The 25,272-nt window shown below is 38.3% G+C and overlaps 1 protein-coding gene across 1 annotated transcript; it reads right to left on the reverse strand.

Moving 5' to 3' along the window:
* Window positions 1–928: 928 nt before the first annotated feature.
* Window positions 929–22,641, reverse strand: LOC149281398 (ultra-long-chain fatty acid omega-hydroxylase-like). Its single transcript, XM_089499351.1, has 12 exons — window positions 22,420–22,641; window positions 16,035–16,179; window positions 11,317–11,370; window positions 9,629–9,756; window positions 8,665–8,786; window positions 7,775–8,042; window positions 6,715–6,781; window positions 5,644–5,773; window positions 3,677–3,810; window positions 2,501–2,565; window positions 2,321–2,403; window positions 929–1,094 (listed from the first exon to the last, which is right to left on the reverse strand). The coding sequence occupies exons 1-12, from the start codon at window positions 22,639–22,641 to the stop codon at window positions 929–931; spliced, it is 1,584 nt and encodes a 527-aa protein (XP_089355477.1).
* Between the last annotated feature and the right edge of the window lie 2,631 nt (window positions 22,642–25,272).

Here is a 25,272-nt window from a genome sequence, read left to right on the forward strand (position 1 = left end):
TGAAACTGAAATATTATATAAATGCAATATATATTTTTGTTTGTCTTACTCTCAAGCCATGAACCAAAATCTGATTATGCAGTTTATATCTTGGAGGATTCTCTTGTTGATATAATGTATTTCTGCTAATGCATAATCCTGGTGTAACAACTGTATATTGTCGCTGACAGAGATTTATGTCAAATCATAAGAATAAAATCCGAAAGAATTCACACATTAGCAAGACACATGCACCTCTCTAATTTCTGCACAGGTAACCACAGTGTGTGTGTGTGTGTATATATATATATATATATATATATATATATATATATATATATATATATATATATATATATATATATATATTGTGACAAACCCTGTAGCGTAAGGGTGATAAATATATTATATTATAGGGATCTTAACCACGGCCCTCTATATGCATAGAAAGGGGTTACATTTGATATTTGGCCGAGCATTATGAGCAAAGTGGGCTCAGACTGCAAGCTGTGTATCTCCTACGTAGCTGGCACTTTAGTGGTCAAATAAGAATATCACTTGAAGTCACCCCTAGGCTGTGTTTATCTGATGATCTGCCCATTTCAACGAGACCCTGAGATCAAAGTACAAACTACGAGGCTCAGGGTCAAATCCTGAGGTTTCCTAGGAATGCTTATGTGATATATTGTAATTATATCGTATACCAGTCCAGTGGGGACTGTAAGCACGGAGTACAGCCACCAGTGGTCTTCTGTTGTAGGGTTTACTCCTGTTTCTTTTTCTGCAGTGCCTTAGCAAATACCTACATATTGATGAGCAGCAAGACAAACAGGTTTTCCTATATAACACAATTCACAAGTCATCATGTACAAAGAAAAATGCTAGTAATGATTAACTTCTCACGGTGATTGTTTTAGTTCTGAAAGAAAGTTTATTAGCGACAGCGTAATTACAGTTTCTCTACTTTCAGCCACAGTCCATCTTCGGCACGTAGGATTAACTCAGGCTTCCTGCGCACTATCTTGGTCTCGTCCAGGGTCACCTTGAATCTCAGCAGTGTAAGAGCGGTCATAACTTTCATCTCGGCCATGGCAAAGTTCTGCCCAATGCAGTTCCTGAGACATGAGAACTTAAAATTGTGATGCGGCTTCGTACACCCATTTCCCCCTCGTATCCTGTTGACACACTTTTGTGATGGCAGAAAAAGCAAACTGGTTCATTTAGTTTGCCCTTTCTGAGTCATTTTCTCATGTCTTGGCTGGGTGCTGCCCTAGGCCTGAATACGCCACTGGTATTACTACAACAAATTCTATATAGTAGTAGTAGTAGTCATTTCTGATGTGTACTATGTACCGTTTTAGCTTCCCTTATTCTCTTATTTATGCCTTTCTGAAGCCACGGCCTTCAGAGCTAGACACATTACTCTGAATGAGGTCGAACCAGTGATCTATGAAGCAGTATGAGTATATCGGCTTTTTCTAATACTGATACCTCTTTCATATTGTTTCACTAGACCACTTGCAACAAACCCCCAATTAGAGTAATACCTCACATACAAAGGATTTTTTTTATGAATTAACTACTAACTACTCTATTTTTATTAATACTTTTTAATAGGGGGCAGGGAATCTTCAGATTTCTAGTGGTAGAGGTATGCCATGTTGGGGTACTTTTAATAGTTATTTTTCTTCATTTCTTTCTTTCATTTATGTATTTTTATTTGGGGGGGTTGCACTGCTTGAAGTGCAACATTAGTGGAGATTCCCTTATGGATCTCTGTTGTATCATGGTGGGTTCCAAAACATGTTTTTATTTACTGAAACATCTCTAAAAAACAGCATTAAATAATGCTCAGCTATAAGCACATGCACTCATAAACAACAGCTCACAACAGTTTTGGGAAAAAGGATCTGGGTTATCTATGGCAAAGACTGATTATTTTTAGTTACCGCCTCCCATTATTAAATTATTATGATCTCACGCTTTCAACTTTTTTATGCTCATTATATTAATTTTACAGATGCATCACTTGTATTCCCTTTCCATCTACATAATGTATTTTGATAAACCCTGTTCTGAGCATGTGTGGCCTGTTAGGAGCATTGTCAACGCGCCAATCTGCCTTATAACTGCTTACTTTGTTGGTTTTGCAGTTGTTAATACATTAAGACAAAGAAGGTATAAAATAAAAGAACAAAAGGATGGATGGATGGAGAGAGAGAGAGAAAAAAAACACTAAAGGAAAATGAAATCCTTCAATGTTTGAGCTGCAAAAAATATAATAACATTCAGTATGTTAATGTATCGCAGCAAAGAAGGTTTATTCTTAAAATGTCTTTACCTGGGTCCGGCTGAGAAAGGTACAAATGCATGGGAAGATCTCTCCTGGGAGTTCTCTTGATCAAAGCGGTATGGGTCATAAACCTGGAAAAATAAAAGGGCTCACCATAGGATGTAAGTTCTCTCTGGGTAGGGAATAAGCAGGATATAAGGAGATAAATAACGTGTTATAACCACATACCTCAGGATTGGGCCAAACTACTGGGTTATGGTGGGTTCCGTAAATACTTATAAGACAGGTGTTTCCTTAAAACATTAAAAGAGGACATGAAAAGACAAATAAAATACAGCGAACAATGATTCAGAGAAAACCTGCCCCTAGCTTTTCTGAATCCCGTCTTTAATGTCCATTCATTAAATGTAACAAAGATGTAGTTTTACTGAAAACATAACAAAATAACACAACAAAGGTAATTTAAAGCATTGAATGCAAACACAGACTTGCAACATTACATGGGTATAACATTGTGTGAAAACCCATGTGGTTCTGCCATGAACATCCTGCCTCCCTTATCCGATGAAAACCGACGCTATGCATGTGCACCTTCTGTATCAACTGGGCCAGCTGGACAACAGGGGTCTTTTCTGTATTGGAACATGATTATTTGCCACTACGAAAACAATTGGTCAGCATACAGATACACTTCATGAACCTAGATATTAGACTTGTGTGGATTGCCATGAAATCGAGGCCAGACCCCCCCCCCCCCAAGAATCGGGCGAAGATGCATCTAAACGCTCAGAATTTTCAACCGAAATGTTTGGGTCCACATTCACTCACACTTTCTCCCCCTCTCTGTTTCCCTACCTCCTCTATCTACCACTTCCGCATCTTCTTATCTCTTCTATCTTTGTCTGAATGGGCTGGGAACGAAATCTCGTTGCCCAAAAACGAATGAATGGGCCAAAAACAACATTTGCATTGCCTGCTACATATACCCCAGCATGCTGTGTCCTACAACAAGACTTTTGACACTGCAATAGATTAGTGCTGTTTTTCAGTAGGGTAGTGTGAGGTTAATAGACCAGTTTGTGGTGCAGTTCAAGGGCTGTCTTTCTCTGCAGTACAGCTACAGATTCTTAAGCATATAGATCCCTAAGTGATGACCCAAAGTGGTTTGTAAGCATTATTAAAAAGCTAACATTATAGGTCCTCCATAATTAATATGCATTCATTAAAGTTAGCCTCTCCCCTTTTGATTCAATTTTAATATCGAAAAATATTGAGCCCTTTCCTTTTGTATTACAAAAAATCATTTCTTTACATTGGGTTTATTTAGAAAGCGCACCTAAAGTGCCACATAGAACCGTAGGCAACTAAGTAACATTGAAAATATTTGTCAGGTCAGAATTTTACCTTTTGGAATAACTTTGCCATCTGGTAGTTTGATGTCTTCAGTACAGGACCTGGACACAGCTGTAACAGGAGGGTGAAGTCTAAGGCTCTCCTTGATGCACATGGTGGTGAATGGAATCTGAGAGAGGTCATCCCTAGAAAGCAAGACAGATGTTTATCCAAGAGAACCAGATCCGACATTATGTTCAACGACAGGTTTGAGATTTTTTCCCCCTAGACTGGAATCACCAGGATTCAATATAAGTAAAACATTTTTATTGTATAAAAATATAATCTTTAATACCCTAGCTGTGATTGCAAAGGACATGAAATTCAAATAGTTTGACTAATGCGTTCCAACCTAATTCCAGGCTCAATGTACAAACTACTATGGCAGCGTACACCACTATAGTACCCAAAATGTAACAGATAATGGTTGCAAGATACAAAAGCTTAAAGAAATATGCCCAGAAAATGTGGAAAATTAAAAACAAAACAGTCTTGATGCAGTAAAAAAAGTTTTAAAAGCAATCATTGCAAAGCTAGCAAATTTTACAATTTAAACAAATTATATCCAGGCAGTTTATTATTGATTTATCTATTGCATCATGTAATTGTTAGTCACATATGTATGCAAACACACGCATGACACCATCTGAACCAAATAAGTTTATCTTCGTCACATCTGACCACAGGACATGGTTCCAGTACTCCATGTCCTTAGTCTGCTTGTCTTCAGCAAACTGTTTACAGGCTTTCTTGTGCACCATCTTTAGAAGAGGTTTCCTTCTGGGACGGCAGCCATGCAGACCAATTTGATGCATTGTGCGGCGTATGGTCTGAGCACTGAAAGGCTGACCCCCTCCACCACTTAAACCTCTGCAGCAATGCTGGCAGCACTCATACGTCTATTTCCCAAAGACGGACTCTGGATATGACACTGAGTACGTGCACTCAACTTCTTTGGTCGACCATGACAAGGCCTGTTCTGAGTGGAACCTGTGCTGTGAAACCGCTGTATGGTCTTGCCCACCGTGCTGCAGCTCAGTTTCAGGGTCTTGGCAATCTTCTTATAGCCTAGGCCATCTTTATGTAGAGCAACAATTCTTTGCCATGAGGTGCCATTTTGAACTTCCAGTGACCAGTATGAGAGAGTGTGAGAGCGATAACACCAAATTTAACACACCTGCTCCCCATTCACACCTGAGACCTTGTAACACTAACGAGTCACAAGACACCGGGGAGGAAAAACGGGCTAATTGGGCCCAATTTGGAAATTTCCACTTAGGGGTGTACTCACTTTTGTTGCCAATGTTTAGACATTAAAGGCTATTAACTGTTAGTTATTTTGAGGGGACAGAAAATTCACGCTGTTATACAGGCTGTACACTCACTACTACTGCCAAGGCATTTAGGGGGCTGAAGCAGTGGAAGAGTGCAGTAGGGGGCCGGGACACATAGAGAAATAAGTAAGGGGGGCTGAAGAGGGCAGATATTGGGCTGAGGTGGCTGAAGCGAGCAGCCGGGGAAAGAGGAGAAAGATAGGGTTGAAGGGAACAATTGGAGGCTGAGGTGGCTGAATGGGCAGTTCTGGTGATAAGAAGTCTGATGATGACAGCTGGGGGACTGAGGTGGCTGAAGAGGGCAGTTGGATGCCTAAGGAGGCGAAAAGGACAGTTAGGTGTAAGCTGTATATAGCGGGTCAGAGGGCAAACCTTCCTACATTTTGGACATGCACATGTTATGTCTCAATACTCAAAAAAGAAAAGGAAATTCAATTGCAAAAACTTTTAGTTACTACCAAACAATTTCTTGTTTAAAGCTAAAAAGCTAGAAAACAAGATAAAGTACTTTGAAATTAAGTTCACCCCAAAAGTGCTTTTGCTAATGAGATCAGACTTGATATCACAAATTACATCATCAATGAATGAATGTGGAAACCTAAACAGGTCACTCAGTCTGGCCCAATGTCTGAAATAGGAACTTACCAGTTCAGGTGCTCAGAGTCTTTCCCATGGACTAACTGTCTAATCTCCTCTCTGCATTTGTCTTGGTGTTCAGGGTGACATGCCAAATTGTACAGTATCCAAGATAATCCACTGGCTGTGGTGTCATGTCCTTGAGAAAGAACATTTTGGACACATGTTAAACAATACATTATCAGAGTAAACAAATGTTTTGAAGTATTGTTCATAAATCCATCTCTTGTAAATAATGCTCTCTGACATGCACTAAAAACACGCATGTAAAACATGTTAGCTAATAATTTCTGATGTCATGATTGGTCAAGAAATGTATTGTGAGTATGCGTTTGTACTCAGGAATGTAACACAGGCCAGTGAAGCTCCTGTAGTGCAGCAGGGTACCCAAGGCTTCTTGGTGCAAAAGTAAGCCCTTTGAAACGGACCCTAATTTCGTGTTAGAGATGCCACTGGCTCATATTTTGCAAAATTCTATTTATTTCCTCCATACATCCATTTAGAAACAATACAGGATACACACACTATATGGACAACAGTACTGGGACAGTGTTTATGTGGGAGTTTTTGCCCATTCATCCAGTAGAGCATTTGTGAAGTCAGCCACTGATGTTGGACGAGGCTGTGCAGGGCAGTCAAGTTCTTCCACAGCAAACTCACCCAACCATGTCTTTAAATAAAAGACCCCAAGACTACAGCCCTAGGAAAGTGCTTCTGCATATAACAAAAAACTCTAGTGGGCAGATAATACTCTTCCTTTCCGCCATTTAAGGCTGTCTCAATCCCGAACTTTTAGGGAAACTCAATTGAAGAGAATGTATGTCCAAGAGCTGTGCAACAAAGAGCAAGACTAAAATGAAGAGACAGCTGTCAGAAAGATAAATCAGTAGCACTCCTAGGTGAAGTTCTGCTCTGTTTCCGGAAGAGGAAACTGTTAAGCAAACACTGCCTGCTTCACTAAACCTGGAGCCGACCATTTTAATTAGAGGCTGCTTCCATGTTTGGTTTTTTTTTTTTTTGTTTTTTTTTTAATTACCATATTACTTCACTTGTGTCAATGGAGAAAACATGACATATTACCTTCAAACATAAATGTATCTACTTCATCTCTCATTTCCTCTTCAGATAACTGGTTTCCATCTTCATCCTGTTAATATAAGGAATCAGAATTATTATTATTGACCTATTAAACAGGTGTTTATGCTTGTGTCTTGAGATAAGGGTTAATTCAACTAAACTTGACTGAGGTTGCATTAATTTGCATATTCACAAAAATGTGAGTTGTGGGCCAGTGCCTAAAATTTCACATTTCAATAGTGTCATGTGTCTTTTTTTTATATTATTCTTTTTTGGGCGGTCACCTTTTCTTGACCATGACATGAGGACTGATCACTTTGCAGATCATTGATGGATGGGCCCTAGAAAACAGGCGATAGCCTTTTTTTTTCCACCTACAGGTTGCTCCCTTTGAGTTCCAGAAGGGCAGAAATTTGACTTGTGAGTCACCTTGCAACCCTCTAAGTAGGCAAGATGAAAATTTGGAACCTTTTTTTTTTTAACTTGCATTCACTCGAGTCTCCTGCAGGCAAGTATATGCACATAGTTTGCTATATTTTCAGTGTTAGCTAATGTGAGTTGGCTTTAGTGAATCCGCAAGTTAGACCTGGCTGCTGCAAACATGCTTTTTTTCGCCAACTCACAAACACTTTAGTGGACAAACCAATGTGTTTTAAAATGGTGGTACATTTCACTCTTACATTTAAGAAAGCTCTACTATCGGAATAAAACATAGCTCAAATGTACAAGAATTAGTTTGATGAAGCTATGAGCCTTTTTTTAATTAAAATTCTAAACATAAGAGCATCTGAAGGTCATTGTATTATAAGAAGTGCTGTGTAAATTGTTGACGCTATATGATTAAGTGATAATGATACTAATAATTATATTGATATGATGTCCAGATTTACAGTTCATGGGAACTAAAGTTGGATTGAGTGCAAAGGTTGTCAATTGATACAGTATGCCATTATCTGAATATAATATGTATATATTATCAATGTAATAATTAGTAAAAGGTATGGTATTTTTCTTACATGGCATTTTTTTTTTCAATAAAATACTTAAAATTGTGTTTCCTAACCTTTGACAACAATAAAATGTCAATGAAGTCTTTGGTTTTCCCTTGTTTGGACTTAATAAAGTCTGCAACACCCTTCTCTTGCAAGGCTTTCTTCCTCTGTTTAACCACTCCTGCAGTGAAATCATGCACAATCTTGCAAGCTCGTCGGAACTTCCTTCCATCAGACGAGAAGTAGTATATGAGGTCAATGTGATGGGGCAGACAATGTTCACGTTTTACCACCAGGGAACTCAGCTCATAAATTGCAGCAATATAGTCACTTGGCTTCCTATAACAAAATAAATACACCAGATTATATCTGTATTTAACATTTAGTATTATGCATTTGTCCAAATAAACATACTTTTTAAAAATATACCGGTACTTTTTTTTCTCCAATGAATCATTCCTTATGTTACTAAGCGATTGATTGTTGGCAATAGCCCCAGAGATCCAGATCTCATCCAGAAGCCCATTTTTTCATAGCAAAAGTGAAACTATTCCAGCATAAATTCTAACATAGGGGACTCAACAAAGCATTTCTTGGTTCCCATGGGACCTACTCCAAATATTACCTACTGCCTGGTACATATGAAATCTAGAACCATAAGCATGTGAATTTGACAGTGTTGTCGCTCCACTGAGAATCTTCTTGTACATATTGCAATATGAGATAAATATGTCCTTTGTACTCAAGACTATTCCTCAAAATATGACTCAACAATACTTTTCTCAGAAGTCCTGTTCCACTAGAAGGTTTAATCACAATATTGCCTGGAATACTATTTGGATCAATGAAACCAACTTAATAATGTATCCTTTATTGTTTCTTTCAAATGCCTATTTTTCTGTATTGTAGGATTTATGCTATCTGTCAGTAATATTCAGTCGGGACAAAAGAAGATACATACTCTTGGCAGTCGCTGTCATAGCTGAAGGTACATTTCAAAAGTGTGTCCAAGGTCATTAGACTGATGTGTTCAAACATGTCCAATGACACCGCACCATCTGCTGCTAACCTTCGCCACTTGGCCTACAGAGTCAGAGAGGGATAAATGATACACGGTACTTGTCATTAGTAGCTGCAAGGTTGACGATGACACATATAGTGACCACTTCCTCTTTCTCAATAATCTACACATGGAGTAACCGAGGGAACTGATACTCTCAGATTGATTCCAAGGAAGAGCCAGTACTGGCCAACAGCCACAAGTGGTATTTTTATAAACAAACTAATTGTATATTCTTTACATCCCAAGTAGCCACTTTGGTGACCAAGTATTGTAAAATTTCTAAAACACACATTTGTGTGTATATATAATACTGGATGTACACAGGAAGTATAAATATCATCGCCATTGTTGTGCTATATTTTTTGTTTTGTTTTTTAAGATAAGAACTGAAGGGTTGCCTCCTATTGATGACAGAAGTGGTCGGCCTATCAAAATTCCTCAAAGAGAGCAAAGACCACTCATCCCGGAAGTCACAAAAGAACCCAGGCCAACATGTAGACAACTGCAGGACTCACTTGCCCTGGTTAAAGGTCATTGTTCGTGGTTCCACATTAAAAAAGAGAGATGCAAGGCAAAAACCACTGCTGACAAACCATTACATTTTAAAAGCAGTTTTCTGAAACACTGACCAAAGATTACTTTAATATGCATTCCTTATTAGAGGGGGTGTTTCACGAACATAAGACCGTCCATTTTAAAGAAACAAATTAAACGTGGAAGAAGAGTATATTATGTATATTTCCTGCTCACAGCTATATTAGGGTTAGTATTATGAGCCTAGCTAGCTTGTAGAATAAAGGGCACCATAAAGGATTGTGACCTGGTACTTAACCAACAGTATAATATTATAATTAAAACTTACATGTAAGATGTCCGTGCTCTGGTTGAAGATCTGCACATACTGTTTAAGGATATCAAAGTGAAAAGCAGGGGTTAGCAGTCGGCGATGCTGACCCCATTTTTCACCTCGACTGAGTAAAAGGCCATCTCCTATAAAATGAAGTTAATTACATTAAACGATTATTGATACAAAGCTTAGATCCACTTGTAATGTGAAGTAACATTCTGCACAGACAACTTCTGAAATGCAGTTGTAAATGTTGGAGGTCATACAACATAGTCTGAGCGTAAGCTAGCCTAATTCCAGATGTCATTGTGTGTTCTTGTTACATTCTGCATTACCAGTACTCCAGAAATGACACAGGTGGTGCTAAACAAACATTTTGAAATGTATACAACGTATTGCAAAATAACAGGCCAGTTACATTTCCACTATTTCTATGATACATATGTACGCTTTAATAAATAGATTGAACACCAGCTTTAAATCAACAGCGTTAGACAAGATGATCACATGGAAATGTGTATTATTATTATCCTTTGTTTATGATCATAATTTACATTTAGAGAGTATTCAAAGGATCATTGTGGAATAATTGCCACCATGTGTGCAATATACCAAACAGGAAAAAATACTCGACGATAACATTGTCATCAACGTGTTACATTTCTAACTTGGACATGGTTTCTTTACACAATAATATACCTCATGACATTGGAATACAAGTCGTTCAGTTCTTTTTGGACTTTGTTGCTGTGAAAATGTTTTATATTTTTTGCATGTTTGACAGATTTAAATGTTTCAGATCATTCGGCTTATTTTAATATTAGACAAAGATAACACAAGTAAACACAAAATGTAGTTTTTAAATGATGTCATGTACAGGAGGAAAAAAGCTATCCAAAGCTACCTGGCTTTATGTGAAAGAGTAATTGCCCCCTTACTAAACTAACCAATTAACCAAGTTTTATTGATAAGTAGGATTTCACTAGACACGGCCAGGGCTGGTTACTGCCAGTCCTGTTGAATCTCAACACCAATTAAATAGAAACTGTGCAGCATATGATGCCGTGATCTAAAGAAAGTCAAGAACAGATGAGAAACCGTCTGGAAAGGGTTACAAAGCTTATATAATATTATATATTATGTAGTATGTCCAAACTATATTTATTTAATATCTAGAATATTTATATTTGGACCATTAAAACATCATTACTACAATTTCGTATATCTACAGAATTCATCCAAAAATTAGATATATTTATAATAAAAAAAAACAATAATTTATTATGTTCACAAAACAATCCACAGCAATACGTTTTTCAAGTTTTTTTTACATATTATTTGGATTATTCATATCTTTAGCATAACACTTCATTCTGGTCATCATAATTCATATATGCTGATAATAACTTTGTTTAACTATACTACTGATTTAGATGATACACTGTATACTCAACAACATTTTGAATTGAAACATTGTATCCCCGGGGGTACATCTTTGAAAGGGAAGCTGTAACCATAACTTTTTAATTTTCAGTTCCCACAATGTATTTTATTTTAAATAAAATAAATTTTTTGAGACTTAACTCTACTGTAAATCAAAGATAATACTAGGTTATGCAAGTGAAAATAGAGACTACATAAGACATTAAAAGCGCTGCAGTTGCTCTTTGCAAGAATTACATAAATAGTAAAAAAATACTCACCCAACCAGGGTCTCAGAAACCCGTAAAACAATTCATCTTTAGGTGCAATGGCAGCTTAAAAACAAAAATAAGAATATTAACTGCATTGTGTGAGAATCCATTCCCTCTGACACTAAAAGGTAGGCTTTGTGTAAGTGATGCCCCCTTCTGTCGCTAAGCAATGTTCATGGGTACTCCATATGTTCATACACTACATGGATAAAGCAATTGGGGCACCTGACCATTACACTAACAAAGACTTTGATGACTTCACCTTCTAAATACATGGGCAAAATACATGGGCATTAATAATATGAACAGCTTCCACTCTTCTAGGAAGGTTTTCCACAAGATTTTGGAGTGTTTCCGTGGGATTTTGTGTGTATTCATCCAGTTGGGCATTTGTGAGGTCAGGCACTGATGTTGGACGAGAAAGCCTGTCTCGCAATCTCTGTTCCAGTTCATCCCAAAGGTGTTTGATGGGGTTGAGGTCAGGGCTCTGTGCGGGCCAGTTAAGTTCTTCCACACCAAACTCATCCAGTCTTTCAAAGTCCCTGTTGGTTTACTGGTCAAGTGTCCCAATACTTGTGTCCATATAGTGTATATCCCTCTGCAAATATATACTTATACAGATTCAATAAATGTAAAGTTTATATCCCTTTTTGTGTTAGAAGTAAAATAAAATGGTTATAATATACAGTATATAATAGAAGTAAGTTAAATAAGTCCTCAGTAGAAACTGATCATGAATATTGTAGGCCATCTTTACAAGCCCTAAACAAAGTTCCATCAGTAACTGACTTAGCAAAGGTTTTTTTCCAAGCTTATGTACATTTTTATTTTTAGTTTTTAAGGTACAGCAGAGCTGTCAACAATGCAAACTATTAAGCATTGTCCATTATTAGCCCAGCTAGTCTCAGATCCATTTTCATTATATATGCATTCTCCCCACATGTGTTTATGAAAGGCAGAAAGAAATACTTTGGACCATATATGCATCCTGAATATTCAGGACAGAGATTTTTCAGTTTTGCAGAAATGTTGAAAGGATAAAGCAATAGCACCTATATGCAAGATTAAGTTCAGTTTTAGAAACTGAAAATTACAGCACCTGTATGCACCAAAGCTATTGCAAAATAAAGCCCATTTGTTAAGAAGCTTTGAGATCCCATACATTGGGGCAATCTATGCATTAGTCCAATAAAGCACCAAGCGATAGATATCATTAGCATTTTATAAGACTAGACTACCTGCCACCTGAAGCACAGGTTTAATGCTATTCGGGTGGAACAGCCTCACGATTGGATAAAAAGGACTAAACCACCAGGAGCAGGCATAGATGTTACTCTTCACCAAACTGTCCACCACCAACAATCCTTCTTCAGTATTCCTGATCTGAACCAGGGTGGAATGTAGTGTCAGATGTGTTCATATACATTAACATATCACATGTAATGGAGTTCCATGCAGTTAATAACCCAAGTTACACAGTGTTGGCAGTTCATGAATGAAGACGACAAATTATATACAGAGTTGTATATAAAATATTTTTTGGGGGGAAAAGTGTGTCAAGTGGTCTAAGCAGCCAAATGAATGTGCTTGTGTTTTGGTTCAATTGGTTCCATCAGATCTATTGGTTTCTATGGTTATAAAACCACTACTTACTGACACTTTAATAACTTTTTTTTATCTATAACATCCATTATATTATTTTTAGTGGTATTTTATGCTAGCCATTCACATACTTTCTTTGTTTTTAAGAAGCATAGTTAAAATACATATTTAAACCTCAAGAGAGTGTCCCTGCCCAAATGCTGTTGCACCAAGTCAATGGTGTCTATAGGGCATTTACTGAAATATCTACCAAAAAACAAATTTCTTAGTCCTGATAACAGTTGTATTTGTGATAAAGGGAGTATCTACAGTTCCTGGCAACTATGGATTTCCTTTAAGGTACTTATTCTTTCCTCAGACGGTTTACTCTCATGAAACCAGCACATGAAGCTTTTATCAGCTCCTATGGCAACAACAATTGAACAATTAAGTATAACCAGCAAAAATAAGCTAAATTTTACGAGTTTAAAGAATTATTTCTGGGCAATGTGTTTGAACTCAATATTACTAGGAATAATGTTTCTGACTTGTGTAAATGGACCAAATACAATTCAAATTATTTGCTTTGTTTTTGGTCCATTCATTTTCAGACAACAATTCTGAGGGTTTTTTTCCAAACTCACTCATCCTCACTCACATTCTTTCGTAGTCCCTTACACTCATTCACTCTCTCACATGCTCGCTCGATGTCTCCTTATCTTCTCCGCTCCACTTCTTGTTCTTCTTCTTCCTTCCTTTTTTTCCCCTTGTCCACTTCTCCCAGGTGTCAGCTAAGTTATGCAAGTACTTCCACAAAAGTGTGGAGTCTCTGTGAACACCCTGTCCCTGATTGGAGGAACAAGGGAGAAGCTGTCCCTGTGGTGCCATGGCTCCACAATTTTGTGGAAGTACCCCAAGAAGCCAGAATAATAATATAATTTTATTATTTTTCTGGCCACACTGGTCATACAGTAACAGCCCATACTTGTAATAATGCTTGCCCACTAAACATTGTGAATGGAGTTGCACTATGGCAAGTCATCCGGCCTTGTATGATAATAACAATGAATGTGCATTTGTGTTCCACATATCTGTTAAATATACGTACGCATATTTTATTGCATATGCGCCTTCTTCCATGCCCACCTCTAATATTTGTTGCTAAATGTTGCTGTGTGAATTGGGCTCAGTGAAATATAGGGCTAGTATACAATGATTCCCAGTCCTGTTTTTTCAGTATGTGTTACAAGCACTTATATGTATCACACATTTTTTAAGTTACACTGGCTCCATCTTAACTAAAGGCCTTTCCCCTCACTGCTTCATATATTTCCGAAATGTCCTACCACAACATCTTACAGCAGGAAAAAAATAGCCAGAATACACATGGAATAGTTCTTATTGGCCGTCAAACACCATGTTTCACTATGTGTCAAAACTTAAAAACACAGACAATGTAGCTCCGTAGGATTTTGTGAGGTAAGTTGTGTCATGATTAACTCATATAATGTAGTGGATGCATGGAAGGGTAATCTAGCAGAGGTGGTTTGTTCCTTTGTATTAGCATTCAAGGAGTTAATCTGAGGTTGATTTAAATGTGTTTCTTTGGGCATGCCCTCTGTATCTGTTCTGGCTAGAGGTGTCATCTTCCCAAAGGACCCCTGTGGTGATTCAAGGACCCTGAGTTATAGAAATTCCATTCCTATCTTAAGTGGAGGGGTTTCCATCACCTTTACCCCACCATAACTTGGAAAAGGTGTCATATAATTGGTCATGTGGTCAGAGGGGTGTTTTCTTAAAACAGAGTCTGATATAGGGGCAATGCAGCGACCTCAAAGCAGAACTCCATGATATACTCTGATCAGAACAACATCATAAGAAACCGTCTGGACTTAAGGAGTTCCCACAGGCCTACATATTGGAGAAACTCGTGAGTGAGGGGCCTGCGTTTAAGTCCTATTGTTTTTAAGAACGGTTTGCTGTTTTATTTTTCTTTTGTATGTCTTGTTTTTTGTAATTGTGGCCCTGTGTAATCTTTGTCTTTTTGTTATTAAAATATTCATAATCCAAGTCTGTCTTTGGACAAACCCTAAAACAGGATAACACGTTAACATATTGTTATTAACTTCTACAGGCTATATATATATATATATATATATATATATATATATATATATATATATGAGAGAGAGATAAATGTTCTAATTTGGATTTCTCACGAATCCGGTATCAAAATCGTGAGTGGTGGCAGACTACCTGGGGGGATACAGGCAGGATTTGGGGGTTAATTTGGTGTAACTGAAGCCTTGTTAAGGGGTGAAGTTAGTAAATCCAGAGGCCTGGTGATATTAACCCCTTCATGCCCACGCCCTCCTCACAGTCATTAGTCCTGACCATGACAAGTTGTGGTACTTTAGAAGACTTTTTTTGTTTTGTTTTTTTAACACATTTCTTTAGAATTTATATGAACTATTTTTATGCAAAAATAGGAAGTGCTACTTGTTTTATAACAGTTGATGTAACTGTGATGTCTAGACGGTGGGCATGAGAGAGTTATTCAATATAATTAGTATAGTGTATAGACTACATAGAGTATAGAGTTGTTTTTAACCGTGTCTTTCATTTATATATATCTTTCGCACATATCGACTTTTGCTGATTGCATTGAGAATGTCATTTTCACTTGAAAGCATGGATGAAACATGTATACTTTATATTATAAATTGCTCTTGTCACTATTAATTTTTCACTTTCGAGAATGTGAAATCCTGTCTATGCAATTAATTTGCACATGTATTCAATTTATACTAATGGACATTAAAACACCTCACAACTTGAAGTGCTGAGCCTTCCTCTGTTTATTTTTAATTAGTATAGGACACTGCCCAGGGGATACATCTGGTAGTACTTTACCGGTTTAATACAATTACGGAATTAGGGGATTTTTTTTAACCCCATCCAACCCAATAATCACCCTTTTTTTCTACTTTCTCCGCAACTGATCAGAGGGTTGTTGGTCTCAATCAAATATCCACATGTACAGTGGTCTAGTCTTACCATTTCTTATACACTAAAATACTGGATTCTTCAGTTATTTGCAATGGAATAACCATATAGTTATACACGATGCCCTTCAGTTACCGTACCTGGAGCTGCAACCATAGGTTTAATGGTATCTGGATGAATAAGTGATATTATAGGGATGGTGGGTCCAAACCACGTCACGAATGATTGAGTAAAACGCTTGAGTAAATTGTCAATTTCTTTCATTCCTTCTTCATTTGGCATGACCTATAGACAATGACAGGCAGTAGGCAAGTGTTACAGCGAAGTGCCCGCAAAGCAAAGCAAGGTTACACACGGGGGCAGCTCAAGGAAACTGAAGCTAAACTATTAGATGTGGTGGATTCTTCATATGGTGAACTAGGCACTTAACTAGTGCGATTTAGTATTTTGTTTCAAGGGAATGACACTGGAGACAAGCAGGTGTGGCATCATATACAATATAGATATCCTACTTTACAAAACTAAAGAAAAGATTTTTAAATGCACAATAATGTATTATATCTAATAATATAATTTTTAAGATGAAAACCTTCAAAAATACTGTAGTTTACATTAGCACAAGGCATCAGCGAACGCACAGAGTTAGAGGCAGGATAGAGCTCTATGTCGTAGGAAGCACAGTTTTAGCAAGATGTAAGCTGCATTAACAGACAGGAAGACAGGAGGGCGCGTACACAGACATAGCTGGACTGGGGGGGAAAAGCTGACCCTGACGCTTGAAGACCACTGGTCGCCTAATGATGTAAGGGTGGATATGACATGCCACAGATTGCACATTTATGCTGCTGGGCATATCTAGCTGGTGGCTGAACACTACAGCACCGATCTGCAGCTGGAGTGGCAGATCAGGTACATATGGAGCGATGTTGGCCATGCTGTACTGGTAGGCAAACAAGGTTCCTAGTCAGTTAAAGAAAATAAGAATGTAAAAAGAAGGATTGAGGTCTAGATTATCATTCTCTACTCAATAACAAAACAGTATTCAGCCACAGAAATTTAGCCAGTGAGACACCATAAGGTGTTTTTTTTCTAGGGAATCTCCAAGACGAACAATTGTCTCCTTTAAACCCTTTACCGCAGTTGGCCATAAAAAAAAATCAATGACATAATGTGCTGGGAACATAGTTCCTTTTTAAAGCCATCATTTCAAGGTCTATTAGATCAAAGTAAATATGAAGTCAACTGAGCAAACTTGATAATCTGGCCATTCACTTCTACACCCCAATACCGCAGAGAAAAGGAGTTCCCAGGTATGGCCACCATTCCCCCAACTAGCTAACAGACACCTAGCATTGATATTCCTGGTTGCCAACCTTTAGATCTGTAAAGGCAAGCTTAATATTATGATTTATTTATGGTATGAAAGCCATGAAAAAAAAATATTTTTTTAAATATATCTGATTATGTAATTTTTGGATTAGATCCAAGATGGAATACATGGTGCAGGGTCCCATGGTTATATATCATCTGCACAAATACTAGGAAGTAGTAAGTACAGTAAGCAATGTTGTAAGTATAGGCGATGCTACGTTTCAACCACACACATATAATGTCATTGGATCAACATCTTCTTGGGGCCACCCCTGCATTGTTTACTTCATGTCTGCACATTTCCTGAAACTCAATCTCTCCACAACCAAACTTCTCATCTTCCCTCCCTCCAATGCTAAGACTCCCCCATCAGTTTCCCTCAATGTTAATGGTGCTATCATCTCCCTGCTCGCTGTCTTGATGTCACCCTTGACTCCGACCTTTCGTCACCCCCCACATTCAGTCTGCCTCTAAAAACTGCCATCTCCATCTTAAAAACATTGCACGCATCCGTCCCTTCCTAACACTGGATGCCACCAAGGCTCTTGTCCAGGGGTGGGCAATTAATTTTCCCATGGGGCCACATGAGAAATTGGAATGGTTTTAGAGGGCCAGACCTCTACAAACTACAAACTCCGAAGCCTTGTCCATTTTGTTAACTTATGTGCTGTTTAATAAAGTTATTCAAGCCTACGTCATTGGTAGAGGTGCTTGAATAAGTAAGGCCTGAATAACTATTAGCACAGCACAGAAGTGAACAAAATGAACAAGGCTTCGGAGTGCATACCGTATTTTTCGCTCTATAAGACGCACCTGCTGATAAGACGCACCTAGATTTTAGAGGAGAAAAAAAAGGAAAAAATATTTTGAGCTAAAAAATGGGCTAAAATATTTATTACAATAACTGAATAAGCTATGAACACAGTAAGACACACGCAGTAAGACACACACAGACACAGTAAGACACACACAGACACAGTAAGACACACACAGACACAGTGAGACACACACAGACACAGTAAGACACACACAGACACAGTAAGACACACACAGACACAGTGAGACACACACAGACACAGTAAGATACACACAGACACAGTAAGACACACACAGACACAGTGAGACACACACAGACACAGTGAGACACACACAGACACAGTGAGACACACACAGACACAGTAAGACACACACAGACACAGTAAGACACACACAGACACAGTGAGACACACACAGACACAGTAAGATACACACAGACACAGTGAGACACACACAGACACAGTAAGACACACACAGACACAGTAAGACACACACAGACACAGTGAGACACACACAGACACAGTGAGACACACACAGACACAGTGAGACACACACAGACACAGTAAGACACACACAGACACAGTGAGACACACACAGACACAGTAAGACACACACAGACACAGTAAGACACACACAGACACAGTGAGACACACACAGACACAGTAAGACACACACAGACACAGTGAGACACACACAGACACAGTAAGACACACACAGACACAGTAAGACACACACAGACACAGTGAGACACACACAGACACAGTAAGACACACACAGACACAGTAAGACACACACAGACACAGTGAGACACACACAGACACAGTAAGATACACACACACACAGTAAGACACACACACACAAACACAGTAAGACACACACACACACAGTAAGACCTCCCTCCCTAACCCCCCTTCTCAGTATCTCCCCTCTAACTCCCTAACCCCCCCTTCTCAGGATCTCCCCTCTCACTCCCTAACCCCCCCTTCTCAGGATCTCCCCCCCCGCCCCGGTCACTTACCTTAAACTCCTGTGTTGGAAGCGTGAGGCGTTTGTCTCGGGTGCCGGCGCTTCACTGCTGATCGCCGGCGTCTGACGTCATATGCCGGCGCCCAGCGTAAAGCGCCGGCACCCGAGACAAACGCTTCCAACACAGGAGTTTAAGGTAAGTGACCGGGGCGGGGGGGGACACCGGACTCATTGGTGAGTCACCAGGACACTCTTTGCGGGCCGGTCCGAGCTATTCAGCGGGCCGGATGTGGCCCGCGGGCCGTGCTTTGCCCAGGTCTGCTCTTGTCTATGCCCTTACCATCTCCTGCCTTGATTATTTTAACTCTACCTTAGCTGGTCTTCCTCTTAACCGTCTCACCCCTCTACAATCCACCATGAATGCTGCTGCCAAAGTTAACTTCCTCTCCCATCGCTTTACTAACACCTCTCCCCTCTGTCAGTCTCTTGACTGGCTGTCTGTGCGTTTCAGGATTAATTAAGATCCTGACTCTTACTTGAAAGCCCTTCACAGCAGTTCCCCTCCCTCCACTCATCTCTAAATACACTCCTAACCGGTCTCTCCAATGATCTCCTTCTCCTCTCCTCTCCTCTGATTTGTAGCTCTCATGCACACTTAGAAGATTTCTCAAGGGCTGCCCCTATTCTCTGGAATGCCCTCCCCCGGCTTTCCCCCTGCCTTTAGTCCTTCAAAAAATCCCTCAAGACCCACTTATTTAAGGACGCTTATAATATTGCACATTGACACCCCCCATATTCCCTTAGCTCAACTTCCTAGTCCCTCTCCTGCAATACTTACACTACTGTGGCTGGTACATCCCTAACATTGGCACTTTTACACCTTTACCCTAACTCCCTCTAGATTGTAAACTCCTTTGAGCAGGGCCCTCCTCACCTGTTGTTTCTGTAAGTCAAATTGTTATGTTACATACTACTTGTTATGTCCTGTCTACCCATTGTACAGAGCTACAGAATTTGATGGTGCTATATAAAACAATAAATAATAATGTCTGTCTGCCAATGTTGCACCCATATGCTGCCCAGTTTGTTCATACACGGTACCAAAACTATAATTTAATCCAATAGTACTATGATGTGCTCAAACAGGTAAAGATTTGTTGTTGCCATAGAAACTCAAAAGGCAGCTTAAATGTTTTCAGTATTTCAAACTGGGTGACTTTTTAAAGAGTGTTCATTGTATTAAAATGCACAGATGCAACGATATTCTTTATTAACCAAGGGTCAGTGGGTATAAATAAACCCTTGGGTGTGTTACAGCCCAACTATATATACCCTCCCTTACGAAAAAATTACTGCAGTTATTGGGTTTTTGTCCTGCGTTTTTTTCTTGATGCGTTTTAGCCTTTCTGTGGAAATTGCTTTTTTTTAAAAAAAAAAAATAAAAAAACCCACATGGCTTTTTCATGGCGTTTTTTCTCTCCCATTGACTTCTATTGGAGAAAAACGCCAAGATTTCCTTGCAAAAAACGCCAGTGTCAACATGCTGCGATTTTGAAAAACTGCCACAGAGCCCAAAAAAGCAGAAAAACGCCAAAGAGGACTGAAAAAACGCCAAACAAAAAAACGCCAAGTGGATATGGCATTCTGCGATTTCCTATTGAAGAACAGCTAACATCTGGCTGCAGCGTTTTTTCACAAAAAAAACGCCAGGTGGCGCTATTGGCGTTTTTAGGCTAGGTTTCCACTTGGTTTTTTTTTGCTAAAAACGCCCATAAAAACGCCAATAGTCATGTGGGTTTTTTGCCTTGGCGTTTTTTATGGCGTTTTTTTCCACAGTTACAATGCAGAGGATGGACCCAGTATCTGTGTGTCCTATGAGAAATAGGCTGGAAACAAACAGTTTCACACAAAACAAAGTTCATATTGAATTTTACACCATTTGGAACAAACATACCATTACAAACAAACCAACTGGATCCTGCCTGCCAAAAGCAACAGCAAACAATTTGCACCATCATTTGGGGCCAATCTTCCTAGAGGAGCAGACATTCGGAATGAAGCATGCCTTACAAACCACAGAAAAGAGACAAAAGGGTCCGCCGGGGTGTTTAAGTAGAACTCTACCAAGTAAATGGCATCAGGAGGGGGCAGATACTTGCCATTTATTCTAATCCCTTTTAGCTGGGTGAAACTTCTAACTTGTAAAGGCTGGAAAAACTGCCTAAGGTCAAAAAAAGCAATTTCCACAGAAAGGCTAAAACGCCAGAAAAAACTCCAGAAAAAACGCCAAAACGCAGGTAAATGCAGTGGCAGTTTTCTTGGCGTTTTTCATCAAGAAAAAAAACGCAGGACAAAAACCCAAGTGGAAACCTAGCCTAATACTGCTGTTTTTTGGACATGAAAAAACTGCAATACTGCACTTTTACTGCAGTATTACTGCACATTTACTGAAGTTGTACTGCATTTGTACTTCACTGTACTGCAGTTGTACTGCAGTTATTTTTGTACGGAAGTACAAATGCAATAAAGCTGCAGTACATTGAAGTACAACTGTAGGTTTGCAATATAAAAAAAAAGTGCAGTAAATGTGCAGTAAAACTGCAGTACAGTGAAGTACAAATGCAGTACAACTGCAGTAAATGTGCAGTAATACTGCACTAAAAGTGCAGTATTGCAGTTTTTTCATGTCCAAAAAACAGCAGTATTACTTCAGAAAAACTGCAGTAATTTTTCGTAAGGGCTCTCTTTCACCTGTGACCTTCCAGTATGATCGGAGTGTGAAAAATAAAACTTGATATCACATAGGTGTCTCACGCACAGTGGGCAAAAGTATTAAATAAATAAAATACCCCTACCCCTCCTTCTCAAATCTATATTATGCTATATACATGAACCCATTTTTCAATAAAACTTAGCTTTTACTCAATACTTAAATTAAATATGCAAATAAAATGTCATATTGATAAGTGTAAAAAATTAGCTTAAACTAAAAGGGGAATACATGACAGATAGGACATTACTATGCAGATCCTGAGAACATAAAATTAAGATATCCTGGTATTAGTTTATAGCTAATTACTGTCAAATCGGACATATAAACATAGCTCTAAGTTACGCAAACATATTATGAATGCATATTGCAACCAACATTTTAGGGTATCTATGTGGCACAACTAGTCTGTATACATGTGGTTTAGGTACATTTACCCTTGCCATGTTCTAATGTCATGAAGCATAATGTATTGTCAGAACAATAATTTGGGATTTTCATTAATATTTAAGGCTATTATTACGGCAGTATTATCATGCTGGTACAACAGATATATTATAAATGTAAATCTTAAAAACTTAGTAGTGGTTTTAACATCCTACCAATCCCAAATGTCCTAAAAGCCAGCTGCGTCTTGGAGGCTCCGGAAAACAACGCAGGCGTTGTGCATTGAGTGCATAGTCATGAATATAGAACACTGCCTTGATCGCTGTGCGAATAATTATTAGGAGGACGAGGAGAAGCAACGCAGTGACAGCATAGACACGAAAAGTTGTGTTTTCCAAGTTTAAGGTCACCAGGAGATGGTCCACCAAGGACAGCATTCTGTGAAGAAGAGATACACTAACTTGCAATATTGCTGTTGACCACAAAAAATACAAGGAACTCAACTTTTACCTATTTACATTCACATTAATGAAAACCAATAAAAGTTACAACTACTACTGAAAACAGAAAATAAATATAACAAAAAGCTGGTAAATTAATATTGTAAATTAACTTGCGTTAAAAACACTTTAGTTTGTTCAGTTCAGCAATGGAATTAGTTTGCTGGGCTGGTAAGTGCACAATTGATAGATGGACCCTTCTCTTGCGCTTTTTTTTTTTTTTTTTTTTTTTTTAATTATGTTCCACACTGGTCTGACCTACAGCTTGTTGGCAATGGCTTACTTTTTATAATAACAACAATAGGCTGGGGCCATCACAGCATGTTTTGTTTTTTTATGGGCACTGCACTTTTTATTTATGTGCAAGTCACTTTTTTATATTTGTGCAAGCGCTCCCTCTTCCTTCCTCCCTTTTTTTTGGGGTGGATTTATGCAATACGTGGCTATGGGATAAAAAGGTGTTCAACGCAGGTCCCATGTCTTCATTCAGCACCTTTGCAGATGTAATTTTGCATTTCTATGGTAATTCCCCTTTTTTCCCCAGGTTTCCTCGGTTCCTGTTTTGTAGACCTATCTCTGCCTCAGGATCCTGGATTTCTGCATACCTGTTACAGGTAATTCTGCTTCAAACAGCCAATCAGTGGCAGAAAAAACCTCCCATTGTAATTAATGGGAGCGCTTTTCATGCATGTGCATGGGGAGTGGTCTTGTTAGGCCCCACAGCGCCATTCACCAAGCCAGCAATCAAGCTGGATGGCAGTAGGTAAATATTGTCATCCAAACACATCTCCTGTCCAGGTAATAGTTGTGGGGTGTGAAAAGGGGCAAACACATATGAGGGAGGGGGTCTGCAGAATCCCCTCACTCACTTACAAGGGGTGGCACCATGTAAATGTGAAGGGACCTTTCAGCTATCACATGCATTAAAGTGCACTTAACTGTAAACTACCTATCAGCGTGTTGAGTTGCAGGGGCTTATTTGTTACAGACAGGGGGTGTTAAGAGAGTTGCATTTTCATTTACCTTACTCCACTGTGTATCATTTTATGCTGAATATATAACAAGGATTTGTTAAAAAATTAATCTTTCCAGCAGATGGGCCATCAGATTCTGTTTCTATCATGAAGAAGGGTTTGACCCTATATTAGACCTTTGTTGTTGCTTTGCAGATAGTATGATATATGTTCAATAGCATATTTTTTGCTTATAATCTGCATTATAAACTTAACTTGCTTAGTTGTTATCCTGCTATGTATCTGGGTTGTATAGCTTTGTAATGGAACTGTAATGCAAAGTACAAAGTTCCAAAGTCTACTTCTGTTTTACTGAACCTAAAACATAATGTATGTACTTTGAATTCAAACCTTAAAAAAAACACTCAAGAAGCTGTGATTTATCAAAGGGACTGCATAACTACATGTGTCAAGAACACTCCCCTCTTATACCCCTTCATAATGATATTTATACATCTTCATCAGTTATTATGATTTTAAAAGTTATACCTGGGAAAACATCTGTGCATTACTGCCTGTTTAATATTTATTGTGTTCTAAACATTAAATAAGATGCCAAAAAGGCATGTAACCCTGATTTCAAGACTTCGAGCAACTACCATAAGGCTTTTTACATGCAATTTCATTTAGCTTAACATGAGGGTTAGAGAACCTTAGGAATAATTACACCATGGTTGGATGCTCTCTGTGCTTCTATCAATGTTCAGTATTGGCACACTTGGCTGTAATGACCTTTGTGTCATCTTATAAATGAATGTAACATTTTATTAAATTAAAAAAATCTATTAACTTAATTATTACACTTCCATTGTATAGTATACATTTACTTTGAGTAACAATAATAACAGTAATTTTTATTAACAAAGTTAATATGCTAAATAATCAGTGCTTTAATATTGAAAAGCAGTTTCAAATTAACCCCTTAATGACAAAGCCCGTACATGTACCGGCTCAAAATACATTGTTTTCAATTGGTTTAGAAACCGCCTATTGTCCTTAAGGGGTTAAAGAAAGATAAGAGTTCATTTTGTGATATGCATAATCAGATAAGTTATTTAAAATGAACATACAACATAGCTTGCTGAAGCAGACTGGTGCATTGTCATATCCAAGTATATTAGTAGTAGAGAGCTAAAATGACTTTCTTACCTGACACCGTGGGAACTCAAACTACTAGCACGCAATATAACCAATAAGTCTTAAAACACTTCCTTATTTAACCTACAAAGGGCTATTGAGCATGCTCTAATTATAACCAATCTGAGTGAAGTTTGTAGTGGCCTTACATTATTGATATTTTAGTTCCTCCTAGTGGTAAACTAAGGCAATTTCAGACTATTATAAAAATGCAATGCTTGCATGGTCTCAAAAGAAAATAAAAATCTGACTGGACTTATAGTCACCATCTTAACTGCAAAGCATATAGAGGAATTATATTGCATTTTGTATGGATATACAAAAAACTGTTTACTAGGATAATCAAAGCAGTATTAATACATTGTATTTACATTTTATTTAAAGTTTACCAACAGATTCCATAGCACTATTACCAGGT

Source organism: Sceloporus occidentalis, unplaced genomic scaffold (genome assembly GCF_023333645.1).
Source record: "Sceloporus occidentalis isolate IW3139 unplaced genomic scaffold, rSceOcc1.0.p SCAF_133, whole genome shotgun sequence".
Taxonomy (NCBI): domain Eukaryota; kingdom Metazoa; phylum Chordata; class Lepidosauria; order Squamata; family Phrynosomatidae; genus Sceloporus; species Sceloporus occidentalis.